General features: G+C 37.7%; 1 protein-coding gene across 2 annotated transcripts in view; it reads right to left on the bottom strand.

Moving 5' to 3' along the window:
* Positions 1-260: 260 nt before the first annotated feature.
* The window catches only part of BUD13 (BUD13 homolog), a 30,329-nt gene continuing 16,562 nt past the window's right edge, over positions 261-14,027 (bottom strand). For both annotated transcript variants that reach the window (XM_057750972.1, XM_057750973.1), the window contains exons 6-10: positions 13,550-13,655; positions 13,054-13,192; positions 12,566-12,750; positions 12,247-12,328; positions 261-656 (exon numbers count right to left, since the gene is read on the bottom strand). In XM_057750972.1, coding sequence (XP_057606955.1) covers positions 563-656; positions 12,247-12,328; positions 12,566-12,750; positions 13,054-13,192; positions 13,550-13,655 — 606 coding nt within the window. In that variant the 3' untranslated portion in view covers positions 261-562. The remainder of the gene's footprint in view (positions 657-12,246; positions 12,329-12,565; positions 12,751-13,053; positions 13,193-13,549; positions 13,656-14,027) is intronic.

Here is a 14,027-nt window from a genome sequence, read left to right as displayed (position 1 = left end):
ACCACTTTCCATCTCTTCCCCACTAATTTGTGACACTACCTTTATCAGACACCATGTCTCCAAACAGCCATGTCTATTTCTAAGCCAAGTTTAGCAACAATTCTTATTTTCTAAAGGAAGGATCTACCACTGGGAAAGTTTTACTCATCCTGCTTCCCAGATGAATGAAAAAATCAACTATCACCCTCCAAGATCCCTGAGGGTTCAATATTAGCTTGTATTCTTCCCCCAAAGAGAATATCCAATTAAGAAAATTATTTTAAAAAAATAAATATATTTATTAAAAAAGAAAAACCCTAACCAAGAACAAACCCTGGGACACAGAGAAATCAGTGCTTCCTCTGAAAGCCAGCAACAGGCAGTGTCAGCACACCTGAGAAGTACAGGTCCTTCAGTCCAAACATTACGTCTCAAGTATTCTTCTGTAGTCAAAACTGGCATTCAACAAGTGGCTGGTCGGTGTTGGCCCTGATTATTAGCATAGACGACTGTTACAGCTGGATGTCTGGCTGCCTTATGCCCACCACGACAACCCACAGCCACCCCCACAGCCTCAGAAAAGTTACATATCCTCAACACTCCACTTGTAGGCAAGTTCCTCCACCGCCTTCTTGCTGGCAAGCCTGGCAAAGCGCTTCTGTTCAAATCCATTGGATCTGCAATCAAGAGACAGTCATCAGCCAGAATCTTGAACTGAACATTTATTTTTGAAAAAAGAGAAGAGTTCACAATCTAATGAGCAAAAAGGAAAGTAAGGCAATCATGTGAAAGTATTTAAGATATATGCAACAGAATCAGAAAGACAAAATACATAATCCACCCTCTCATTAGTCCTTGTTCAGATCCTTCTCCCACTCTTTGACAACTGTTTCGAACACTTACCACTCTCTAAAGGCCTGACTCACTCTCAACGATGTCTACATATTATACTTATCCATTCATTACACAAACATTTAGTGAATTCTTATTATATACTAGACAGTGTGTCATGAAAATGAGTGTAACACAGCGCCTGTCCTGATAAACTCACAGACTGGTGGAGGAGACTGACATTTAAACAAATAATTAAAACCAAAAGCATAGATTATGGTAGAAATATGCATTGAGTACCATGGAAGCAGAATGGGGATCTTAGCTTGGGAAGGGGATGGACAAGAATGGTCAGGAAAGGCTTCGTGGAGTGGGCCCCCTACACTAAGTCTGAATAAACAGAGTTAACCAGAGGGCCAGAAGGGCATTTCAGCCCAGAGCATAGCATGAGCAACAAAAGCAAAGGCACAAAAATATAAAATAGTACAGTCCATTCAGGAAACCAAAGGTGAACGGGCATGGCTGGAGCCTAAAGAATGAAAAGAGAGCAGCACAAGACAAAGTTAGAAAGGTAGACAGAGGCCAAATCATAATGAGCTCTGTAGGCCATAGAAAAAAGCTTAGATTTCACATAGTAAAGATAAATTTATTTTTTAAAATTTTTATTGGCATATAGTTGAGTTATAATGTGTTAGTTTCAAGTATACAGCAAAGTGAATCAGTTATACATATACATATATGCACTCTTTTTTCTTTTTTTTCAGATTCTTTTCCCATATAGGCCATCACAGAGTATTGAGTAGAGTTCCCTGTGAAGGATAAACTTAAAGTGGGAGTATAAACTGCATTTCAAAGAGATCACTCTAGAGGAGACTGGAGGCAGGAAAGTTACTGCAATGGTCCAGGCAACAGATGATGAAAGTAATGATAAAGAAGAGGGACAAAAAGAGAGAAAACATAGTAGAACTTAGTGACTGATTAGTTATATAAGAGCAAAAGAGTAGGAGGTAAGTTTGACTCATGGGTTAATAATTTTAATGACTAGATGAATGAGGCTGCCACTAACTAGGACAGAACACAAAAGCAGGAGCATGTTTAGAGTAGGGAAAGTTGATGAGTTCAGTTTTGAATATGTCTGCATTTAAGATACCTCAAGTACACATCAATAGAGAAATTCAATGCACAGCCAGATACTCCAGACGGAGCTGCAAATACAGACTTGGAAATTATGTACATATCACTGGTAAGTGAAGGTGTCCCAGACAAGATTCAGCCAGAGAGAGCACATGGAGTGAGAACAGCTAAAGGTTACAGATGGAGCCCTAAGAAACATTTAAGCCAGGGGGCACAGAGGAAGAGATATTCATAAAGGTGACCGAGAACAAATAATAAGAGAAAATAACCAGAAGTAGGGTGTCATGGAAGCCAACACAGGGGCAAATTTCAAGAGTGGCCCTCAGTTCCCTTCTAATACCACGTACGTTGTCTTCTTATATACACTTCTTGAAAGAGCCTTTATTCACTGCCTACTTTCTTATTCTTCATTCACTCCCTATCACATTAGACCCTGGCTTTTGTTTCACTATGCTATGGAGTTAGTGCTCTTCCAAGTCATTACTGACCTTCCTTATTAACAAATCCAGTGATTTCTCCCTCTCACCAAATCAGTCACCAGGTCCTGCCGTCTTATCACTTAACCAGTTTTTCACTTGCTCCTCTCTCCATCTTACTACGGCTGTCATGGTTCAGACGTCCAGCACCTTTAGCCTAATCTACTGCAACAACCTTGTATGCTGTCTCTCTACTTCCAAATCTGTGCCCTTCAAATGCTCCATATGACTGCTACAATGCTTCACCCATCTAAAATGCAGAGCTGCTGTTAATCCATCAGTGGCTCCCCTCTGCCTCTGAGGTGAACACCATGCTCCTCAGAAAGGCTTCCAAGTCCTTCAGTGGCCAGCCCTCGGCTTACCTTTCCAGTCCATCTCATACAACTCCATTTTACACTTAATGCTACCCAACAGCAAACTGCTTATGAGAGCCCCCACCCTGCCAAACACTATGATGTTCCATACCCTACTGACCTTGCAATACAGGATCCTCTTCCTTAAATATCCTTCCTTTCCTTCTTATCCTGGTTAACAACTGATGTCCCTTCAGACTTAGCTCATGTATCACCTCCTCTAGGAAGCATGCATTTCCTGACCACAGTCTCCCAAGGCTGAATCTAACTACTCTTCCTTTGTGATCCCAAGGCACTTTGAAAATCCTCTACAGTAATACTTAGCAAGTAGCACTGATATTATTTACTTGTCTGTCTTCTCCTCTAGATAGAAAGCGAGTTGCTGTGCTCAAGGACCATCTCTCACTAATTGTGACCCCTGGCACCTAGTACATAGCTGCTTAAAGTTATAACACGTATGCTGTTACTGAACTGACTGGGATGAGGGGCTTCCTGCTGTTCTAAGGCCTTCCCTAAGGGATGCGCTGGGTGAGGAATGAAAGGCTCAGGAAGAAGGGAAGCTTATTATGAATGGCACCATCTCCAACCTGAGAAGCACGCATGGCGCTCTAGAGCACAAGGAAACCACTGCTTCCTGCCTTGGGGAATAAGCACTTAAGAGAATCAGCACTAATATGATCATACAGAAGAAGGTCCTATGAGTAACAAACCAAACCCTAAACAGAATCAAAAAAACAAACTGCAAGAGAACACACAGTGGAAAGAGGTTTAGACTAAAGAATCGAATGCCCAGGGGTCTAATTCCAGCTTTATCAGGTGAGCTGAAAGACTCTAAGTAAGTTGTTAAATTTATTGGGGCCTCAGTTTCTCTTTTAAATAATGTAAGTTAGAGTAACTGACCTTATGGGTTTTTCTAACTGTAACATACTATAGATCTGTTCTACAAATATTCACTTGCCAGACAGACAAAAGTAGAAAATGCAATGAAAGAATTAATAATCAGAAAGAAAGCAAGAATGAGAAAGGGAACTAAAAGGAAAAATTTAGGAGAAAATAATAATGAAAAGTGTAGGAAAACTACTGGGAGAGATGGAGACAAATTCTACCAGTTAAAAACCAGGTCAGGGAAAGTTCTAAGTTTGGGGTCCAGAAATATGAAAAAATAGAAAAAAGAAAAAAAAGAATGATCTCAGTGTAGCAAGGAATATCTTTATGGTTGTGGCTATAAAAAGATCTGCTTCTGGCTATACAGCAAATTAGTATTCTTGAAAAACCCTCCTGCTACCAAAGAGCTGATATACAGTGCGCTGCAAACCAAAGCAGGAAACAAGCCTGAAACTACGGCCACCCTGAGGATACTGCCAACATCAGGAACTAGAGCTGTGGATTTAGATGGCAGTTTAAAGGACAAAAGATAATGCCTTATGCCCATATAAAGCAGAGCAGGAGATTCCAGTCATGGCAGAGAACTTGAGCAAACTAAGCAAGCTAACCTAACTCATAAAATTGTTTTCAAAGAACAATTATAAAGTCTTGACAAAATACAAAGATACAAGTATCTGAAAGCATTTGAAGGCATGAGAGAGTGACCAGGCAGAACTTGAGTGGGAGTCTATGAGTGAGAAGAGATTTATGAGGCTTTTTGCCAGAGGGCACTTCCCAAACTACACAGCTCATGGAGGCAGAAATCCACAGGCTTACTGGCTTGAGGTGTCAATGCAAAGTGGGCAGAGAAGCTGGAAAATCAGAGACGAAATAATGAAAGGGAGGGAGCTTCAAAAGGGACAAACCCCAAAATCTACATATAAATTACACCCAAATCTTTGGCTAACCACTAAACTGTGCTAGTGCAGGGGAAACCGCATTGGGCCCAGTGAAAAAGCACCAGCTAGAAACTGAAAGAACTGAGCAGAAATTTTAGCTGCTGCCCACTGCAAAGGAGTTAGAGTTTGGAGTTCAAATACAGCCAAGTTAACTGTCTGCTGGAATAAAAATCAACACACTTCAAAGGAATATAAGAGAATTCAAAGCCTCCACAATGTATCATTCATAATGTCCAGTATAACATTTAAAATGACCAAACATGTTATGAAATAGTAAAATGTGAACAACTCAAGAAAAAACTATGAATAGAAACCAATCCTGAGATAACCCAAATGTCACAACTAGCAGACAGGACTTCAAAGCACCAATAATAAATATTCTCAAGAGGAAAAAAAAATGACTCATAATGAATGAGTAACTACATAGAAAATCTCAACAAAGAAATATGTCAAACGGAAATTCTAGAGTTGAAAAATATAATAAACTAGCTGACACAAAAAATTCAGTGTATGAGCCTAACAGGCTAGAGATGGCAGAAGAGTCAATGAACTTGAAATCAGATCAACAGAAATTATTCCACCTTAAGAACAGAGAGAAAAGTCATGATAGAACAATGAACAGGACTTCAGAGATCTGTGGGATAATATCAAGTAGTGTAAACAGTATAACTGGAGAAGGAAAAGTGGTTAAAAATAAAAAACTGAACAAATAATAGCTGAATATTTCCCAAATGTGAAAAACATGAGTTCATAAATCCAAAAAGCTCAACAAACTCAAAAAAGGATAAATACAAAGAAAACCACACCTAGGTACATCACCCTCAAACTGCTGAAAACCAAATGCCAGAAGAAAACCTCGAAAGCTGCCAGAGAAAAACAATATATTACAATGTATATGTGTTGGGATTAGGGGGTGGGACAATGAAACAAAGGAAGACTGAGGGTTGCCTTCTAATTGGAAACAAGGGAGGCCAGAACATGATGAAAGATCTTTAAAGGGCTGACAAAACTGTCACAGAAGTCTGGTACTGTCAAGTCAGAGTTCTATGTATTGGTTTGAAACCTCAGGAGTTCCCTAGGTGAAATATGAAATTGGCCCCCACACATGGAGGACAAGGAAAGATCAAATAAAGAGGAAGATCACTCCAGATTGGCAGGTGGCAGGTTTAATATGCAAGGGAACTTACATAACAAGGTTTGTCTTAGGCGACTGCAAGACAAGCAAATTTCCGTACCCGCCTGCCAGAACCTTAAAAGTTTATGTAGCAGCCTTATACATAAGGATTCAGTCACATATTCAGTCCAGATGGTCTCAGCAACACCCTACTCTCCAGAGCTATGTCTTTGAAATGGCTGTCAGTATGGCAAGAGTAGGCAGGACATACATTCTAAGGACAGGGGGGAGGTAAGGGCCTCCAATTGCCTGGGTCCAGCTCATAGGTCAACCAATGGTCACATCCTCTCCATAACCTCCTCCAACATTATGCCAGTGAAACAATCCTTCAGAAATGAAAGTGAGAAAACGTTCTCTAATTTAATTAATAGAACTCTGTCAATGCCAACTCCTGGCTTTGATAATATACTATGGTTATATAACATATTATCACTGGGGGAAGTTGGGTAAAGGGTACACTAATACACTGTACTATTTTTTCAAGTTCTGTGAGCCTAAGATTAGTTCAAATTAAAGCTTTTAAAAAATAAAGGTGAAATAAAACTTTCGCATCAACAAAAACTGAATTTGTTGCCAACAGACCTGCACTGAAGGAATGTTAAAATTTCCTAATTTCTTTAGGAAAGAAGGAAGAACACCAGAAACTGTAACTATATGAGTAAGTACTAGCAACTTTTTTTTTTCATTTGTTTTCTTAGTTTCTTCAAAAAATTTGTAACTGCAAAGTAAAAATTTTAACACTGTATTGTGGGATCTTTACCATTTTTTATGTAATATGTATGAAAACAATAGCACTAAAAACAGAGGTTGAGTAGAAGTATAGGGTTGCCAGGTTCTTATATTTTATGTGAAATAGAACAATTATAACTCTCAGTAGGCTGTGGTAAATCAAAGATGCATATTGTGATCCTTATAACAAACACTGAAAAAAAACTGCAGAGACGTATAACTAAAAAGAAAACAGAGCAATTAAAATTCAATACTAAATTCACACACCTAAAATCCAAAACATGGACAATACCAAATGCTAGCAAGGGTATGGAGCAACAGAAACCCTCGCTCTCTGTGGTAATGTAAAATGATACTGCCTCACTGGAAGACAACTGGCAGCTTCTTATAAAATTAAACATAATCTCAGCAATACAATATAGCATTCATTGGGTGTTTACCCAAGTAAACTGAAAAATTTATCCACATAAAAACCCATACACAAACGTTCACTGCAGCTTTATTCACAACTGCTAAAAAATGGGAACAACCAAGATGTCCTTCAACTGGGGAATAAATAGACTGTGGTACACCCATACAGTGCAATACTACTCAAGGAATAAAGTACTGATTCATGCAAGAACATGGATGAATCTTAAATGCATTTTGCTAAGTGCAAAAAGTCAGACTCAAAAGGTTACATATTGTATGATTCCATTCATGTAACATTCTAGAAAAGACAAAACTATAGGTATAGAAAACAACAGCGGTGAATTACAAGCAGTCGGTAGAGGAGGTATAAATGACTAAAAGGAGACATACAGGAAATTTTAGAATGATGAAACTATTCCATACAGTACTAGGGTGGCGAATGAATGACTCTATTCATTTGTCAAATCCCACAAAACTATACACCATAAAGAGTAAACACTAACATAATTAAACTATAAAAGAAAAAACTTACTCAGGATGTAGGGGGTGGGGGTGGGGGGAAGGGGTGGGGCTGACTTTATGTTGGAAAACGGTATTTAGATTAGAAACTATACGGATAATAACAAAATGAGCTGCACATAAATGCTATAGGTGGATGGTAAATTAGTTTCTCATTTCTGAGTTTCTCAATTTTGAAACTGTTTCACATGTGTCCTGGGATGAGCAAAGTGGATGGTGGATGGTGGGTGGCCAGTTTCTCAGTGCTGGGGAGGCCAGTATAGGCAAGCAGAAAGGAAAGCTAGTACTTAGTTAGAGTCAGTTATATCAGCATGAACTCCTATTTACAGATATAAATATACGTAACATACTTGCAGATGGATAGACACAGAAACAATTACAGATATGTATGTGTACACAGACTACTATACATGCATTACCTCACTCTGTCTGTTGAGAGGGTCTAGAAGCAATGACACCCCAGTAACAACAAGCACTCTAGAAGTCAGATCTGGGTTTGTCCATTAAAAGCAGCCAGGGCTTCTTAGAGCAATGGCTATTTTAGGGCTGAGGCACAGAAAATATAAGATGAGCCTGAAGCACCTTATAGTAACAGAAAGTAAAAGAATGCTCAAAAAATAAAAGGATGGGGCATATGAAAGGGACACCTGAAATAACTCCCAATGGCCAAGGAACAATTTAAGCAACAAAATAAATAACATACTACTCAATTACAACACAAAGTATAAAATATACATGAGTCCATACTGATATAAATGACAGAGCAAATAAATGGGGAGATGAAACAGATCTTCCTTACAGAAAAAGTCTGAATAATATATGTAGATATCCTTCCATAGGTCTCCCTTTTGAGTGTAAGCTGAACTCATTGACTCACTTCCAGAGAAGATACTATGAAAGAAGAAAAACAGTAATTTTAAAGCAGAGAAACCCAGCAAACACTCACCACCTTAACCAAGTGATCCAGATTAACATTACTAGTGATGTCATGTGGATATCATGCAACCCCTAAAACAATGTGATGAGAAGGACATCCCACCACTGTGGAATTCTTTCCAAAAACTCATAACCTCAGGCTAATCATCAGAAAAACATCAAAAAAACTCAATTTGATGAACATTTTACAAAAATATCTGACCACAACCCCCCAAAATTGTTAAGGCTACAAGGAGCAATGAAAGACTGAGAAACTGGCACAGATCAGAAAAGACTGAGGAGACATGACAACTAAATACAATGTTGTCCTGAATTGTATCCTTGAACAGAAAAAGAACATTAACAGAAAACTGGTGAAATCCAAATAAAATCTGGTACGTTAATAATAACATACTAATGTTGGTTTCTTAGATTTGATTAATGTACCACAGTAACATAACAAATGGTAACAAAACTGGATAAGTAGTTTATAAGAATTCTTTATACTATCTCTGCAAATTTTCTATAAATCTAAAACTATTCCAAAACAAAAAGTTTACTTAAAAAAAAAATCCAAAAACTTTTCCAAAACACTATCCCAAGCAACTGCAAAATACACATTATCTTCAAGTGCAAATGGGCTATTCACCAAGGTAAACCATACACTGGGCCATAAAACATGCTTAATAAATTTCAAAAGATCAAAATATTACAGAGTATATTCTCTGACCTCAATGGAATTAAACTGGAAATCAATAACAATAAGATATCTAGAAAAGTCTAAATGTTTGGAATTCTAAAATATACTCCTAAGTAAATCATGGATCAAAGAATGAACCAAAAGGAAAATCAGAAAGTATTTTGAACAAAATCCAACATACATTCCTGAAAAAAGACATTCCTTAGCAAACTAGGAATAGAAAAAAAATTTCTCAACTCAATAAAGGAAATTTACAAAAAAAACCTACAGTTTACAAGATATTTCATGGTGAAAAGGCTGAATGTTTTCCTCCTAAGGTTAGCAACAAGGTAAAAGATGTCTGCTCTTACTACTTCTACTCAACATTTGCACTGGAAGTTTGTAGCTAGTGCAATAAGGCAAGAAAAATAAAAGGCATCTGGATTAGAAGGAAGAAGTAACACTGTTTATATTCACAGAGGACATGACCCTCTAGGTTCAAAATCTGATGGAACCTACAAAAAAAACCATTGTACAAAGTGACCTTTACTTCAAGGAAAGTGGCTGATAACATTTGTTGCCAATGATAAAAGTGGAGCTTTCAAGCGTAAATTAGAATTTTGAAAAACTTGTACCCACTACCATGAACTCCTTTAGCTTCTAGTTATTTAAAGATTTTTGTGATGAGATCAAAGTTAATATTAATATATATATATCATTATCTGATACTGTATATATGAAATATGTCAACATTTGGAAGGTCTGAAAAACTCAGCAAACCAATGAATAGTACATGATGTTATAAAACCATGCATGAGTAAAAGATTCATTCAAAGTAGGAAAAAGACCAATGTATTTTAATCTAACAGTATGAAAAGATTTTTGATATGGTTTCTGATTCCATATTACAAATAACCCTTCAGAAACTATCACTTATTGAGTTTTTGTGTAGTATTAAAAAAAAAACTAATACACCTTCCTTTTCTGACTACCTATGTATAAAGTTGAATTATCTTCCTGTATTTCAACTAAGCATATTGCAAGAGACTAAATCCTGATGTCTTCTTGTACACACTACTATATTTAAAATGGATAACCAACAAGGGCCTACTATATAGCAAAGGGAATTCTACTCAATATTCTGTAACAATCTAATTGGGAAAAGAATTTGAAAAAGAATAGATACACGTATATTTGTAACTGAATCATTTTGTTGTACACCTGAAACTAACACAATATTGTTAATCAACTATAATCCAATATAAAATAAAAAGTTAAAAAATTAAAATAAAATAAAATACAAAAAAAAATTCCTGATGTCTTCTATTAGCACAGCCATTAATGAGATTTGCAAGAATGTAAATCAAAGCTAGTCTCACTTTTTTTTGGTTTGGAAAATATAGCTATTTTTCTTTAAAAATAGGGTAACTGTTAACGTAATGGCTTTTTTTAAAGAATTAATAAATACTTTTTAAATTTTTTAGTTAAATTTCTAATATGGTAAATAGTAACAGCTATAACCCACATAAACAAAACTGTTTGGAGTCCTCAATAATTTTTAAGAGTGTAAAGGGGTCTTCCAAAGAAGACATACAGATGGCCAACAAACACATGAAAAGATGCTCAACATCACTAATCATCAGAGAAATGCAAGTCAAAGCCACAAGGAGGTATCACCTCACACCAATCAGAATGGCCATCATCACAAAATCTGGAAACAACAAATGTTGGAGAGGGTGTGGAGAAAAGGGAACTCTCCTGCACTGTTGGGGGGAATGTAAGTTGATACAGCCACTATGGAAAACAATTTGGAGGTTCCTTAAAATACTACAAATAGAACTACCATATGATCCAGTAATCCCACTACTGGGCATATACCCAAAGAAAACCATAATCCCAAAAGAAACTTGTACCATAATGTTTATTGCAGCACTATTTACAATAGCCAGGACATGGAAGCAACCTAAATGCCCATCAACAAACGAATGGATAAAGAAGATGTGGCATATATATACAATGGAATATTACTCAGCTATAAAAAGGGATGAGATGTAAAAACAGATGATTGAACTTGGTGTCTCCCCAAAAAAATAATTAAAAAAAAAAACTGCAAAAAAAAAGGGATGAGATGGAGCTATATGTAATGAGGTGGATAGACCTACAGTCTGTCATACAGAGTGAAGTAAGTCAGAAAGAGAAAGACAAATATTGTATGCTAACTCACATATATGGAATCTAAAAATGGTACTGATGAACTCAGTGACAAGAACAAGGACGCAGGTGCAGAGAATGGACTGGAGAACTCGAGGTTTGGGAGGGGGCGGGGGGTGAAGGGGAAGCTGAGATGAAGCGAGAGAGTAGCACAGACATATATATACTACCAACTGTAAAGTAGATAGCCAGTGGGAAGTTGTTGTATAACAAAGGGAGTTCAACTCGAGGATGGAAGATGCCTTAGAGGACTGGGACGGGGAGGGTGGGGGGGACTCGAGGGAGGGTGGGGGGGGAGTCAAGGGAGGGAGGGAATACAGGGATATGTGTATAAAAACAGATGATTGAACTTGGTGTACCCCCCCAAAAATAATAAATAAATAAAATTAATTAAAAAAAAAAAGAGTGTAAAGGGGTCTTGAGATGACAAAGTTTGAGAGTCACTGTGCAAGATGATAGAACAATGTCCTTTAGCAGGCAACAGATGGAATCTTACATGAAATAGAGGGACTGACTTTGGATAGGAGCACATATAGTTCATCCATGATAGCAGAGAGGAAGTTAGTGTGTGGGTACAGATATGCATAGGTGAACAGACAAGGTGGTAGAGGTCAGTGCAACATTACAAGTAACTCACTCCTAAGCAGTGAAGAAAAGGTTCAAGGGCTACATTTTAAAGATACAACATATAGAAGGCTTCAGACTAGCACCTATCATTCATCCCCTCCAAACCTTAGAAAATATCATTAGAAGTGACCAATGTCAAAAACAAAGGGTATCCTAGCTGGATCACCTGAATTATTTGCCCAGAGCTTCAAAAAGCTTTGAAAAGGAAAAAAGGAAGAAGAGGAAGATTCTAAGCATGGGAAATGAGATTTGAGAAATACAAGAAAGCAAGCTGCATATTATCAACCTTGTGATTAGAGCAGAGAATGAGGCAAAGTGAAGAACAGTCAGGGAAGGTTACGGTTAGATGCAAGAAAAAAAAACTGTAGGAAATATTCAAGTTTACCTGTCTACTCCATCCCAGCGATAGCCAGGCCAGATATTGAATCTGTTGGGAGGAGGTGCTGGGCCATTGTAGCGAGGTCTCACTAATGACAGGAGAGAGAGAAAAGTTAGTTACCTAAGTAATTCAAATCAGAGATGATGGCAGTGGAAAAAAATTTTTATGCAGAAATCTCTATTGAGATAAATCTAAATTCCCCAATACAAGAAATCTGAAACTGTATGGGAAAGCCTTCTTTGCACACAGCTATGTAACATTACCCTATTGATTTTCTCTCTTAACGTAAGTGACCTTCATCTCTGAAGATTCCCAGAAGGCTCACCTTTCTTATTCTTGTTCTCCTTGGCCTTATTCCTCTTGATAAAGTTGGCCATGGGGTCCCCTTCTCTTTCTTGTTCTCTCAGCATCCGATCTAAATCTTCATCATCAATATAGCGGGCCAGAGGCTTTTGCATTTCCTTCATTGCATCCTCCACGTTTTGTTGCTGCTGCCGGCTCTGCGCAAGCCTAGACAAAAAGAACCAGAAGTGTCTGCTATCTTGTTTAACTCTTACACTGAGATGCACTGCTACACCTGGAGAACCTCCCCTTTCCAACAGCCTATGCCAAATACTGAAAAATGTAAAATTCCTAGAATACCAACTGGAAGTGTGGAATATGTCAGTCTCTTAGGAAGGAGACAGCACACTGAATTTCCCGTTCCTGAAAACAGCTCTGAAGGCAGAACAATGAACTAATTGGTCAGAAGAACAGAGAAATGACTTCTTCCAGTCACTGCAGTCTTGTTTTCCCTTTCAGTGGTTCTCTTACCCTTTTCCCCACCGAGCATACAGCTCATCTCTCTCTGAGTCCTTCTCTGCTTTTCTCCTCTGCTCTAAACGTTCCAGTTTCAGATTCCTCTTACGACCAGACTTATCTCGAAATACAGTTTCAGCATGTTGGAATTCAGCTGGAAAGGAAAATGATACTTTTAAAGATAAACACCAGGTATCAAAATCAGAAATAATATTCTAACAGCTGAAATCAACCACTTGGGGTTCTGATGCTGGATAAGAACTTGCACAGCCAGAATACCAGTAGTCCCTACCAACATCCAAGTGCATATTGGTGATGATCCTGAAAATTAACATTTTTCAAGAAGGAAAAGAACAACTTGGACCCATTGAGAAGTTAAAATAATGCACAAAACCAGAGATGAAATTTGATAGAAATTAAAATTTTAAATATCTGGTATAATAAGCTACATTAAAAAAAAACATAAAAGCAACATAAGCCTCAACTGGTCTCTGCACGCTCACATTTTTACCTTCAAATGCCACGGTCTCTTGGTCTCGTCTCTTGAGCTCCTGCTGCTCTCGCTGTATGTCAGTTAACACCAACCCAGTTTTAGCCCCAGAATACATGTACGCAGCCTATGCAATAGAAAAGGGAGCATCCAACATTCATAAGACAGTGCAGCAACAGGTCCCATGGGCATACAGTTAGGTGTATTTTTATCTGATAATCAGCAATAACCAAATCAAAAACTCTAGCTTTATATTCTTATTATCAACCACAGGATTCACAAAATAGAAAAGAAGAAATAACACTGAATTTCATGGAAAATTAACAGTACTATCAAGTTTAAGAGTAAACAGAAACGCAAACCAACAATATACTCAAGGGAAGGCTAAGCATCTGTATTTCTTACTTTCCAGCATATAAACTGCACTCTCAGGTCACCTAATCAGAAACTTCTATCAAGCTCTAAGCCCTTTGGTAGAGATCAACACTGATAAAATATT

The sequence above is a fragment of the Hippopotamus amphibius genome, chromosome 9 (genome assembly GCF_030028045.1).
Source record: "Hippopotamus amphibius kiboko isolate mHipAmp2 chromosome 9, mHipAmp2.hap2, whole genome shotgun sequence".
Lineage (NCBI taxonomy): Eukaryota > Metazoa > Chordata > Mammalia > Artiodactyla > Hippopotamidae > Hippopotamus > Hippopotamus amphibius.
Note: the sequence above shows the minus strand (reverse complement) of the source record. Positions and strands in the feature narration are given on the sequence as shown.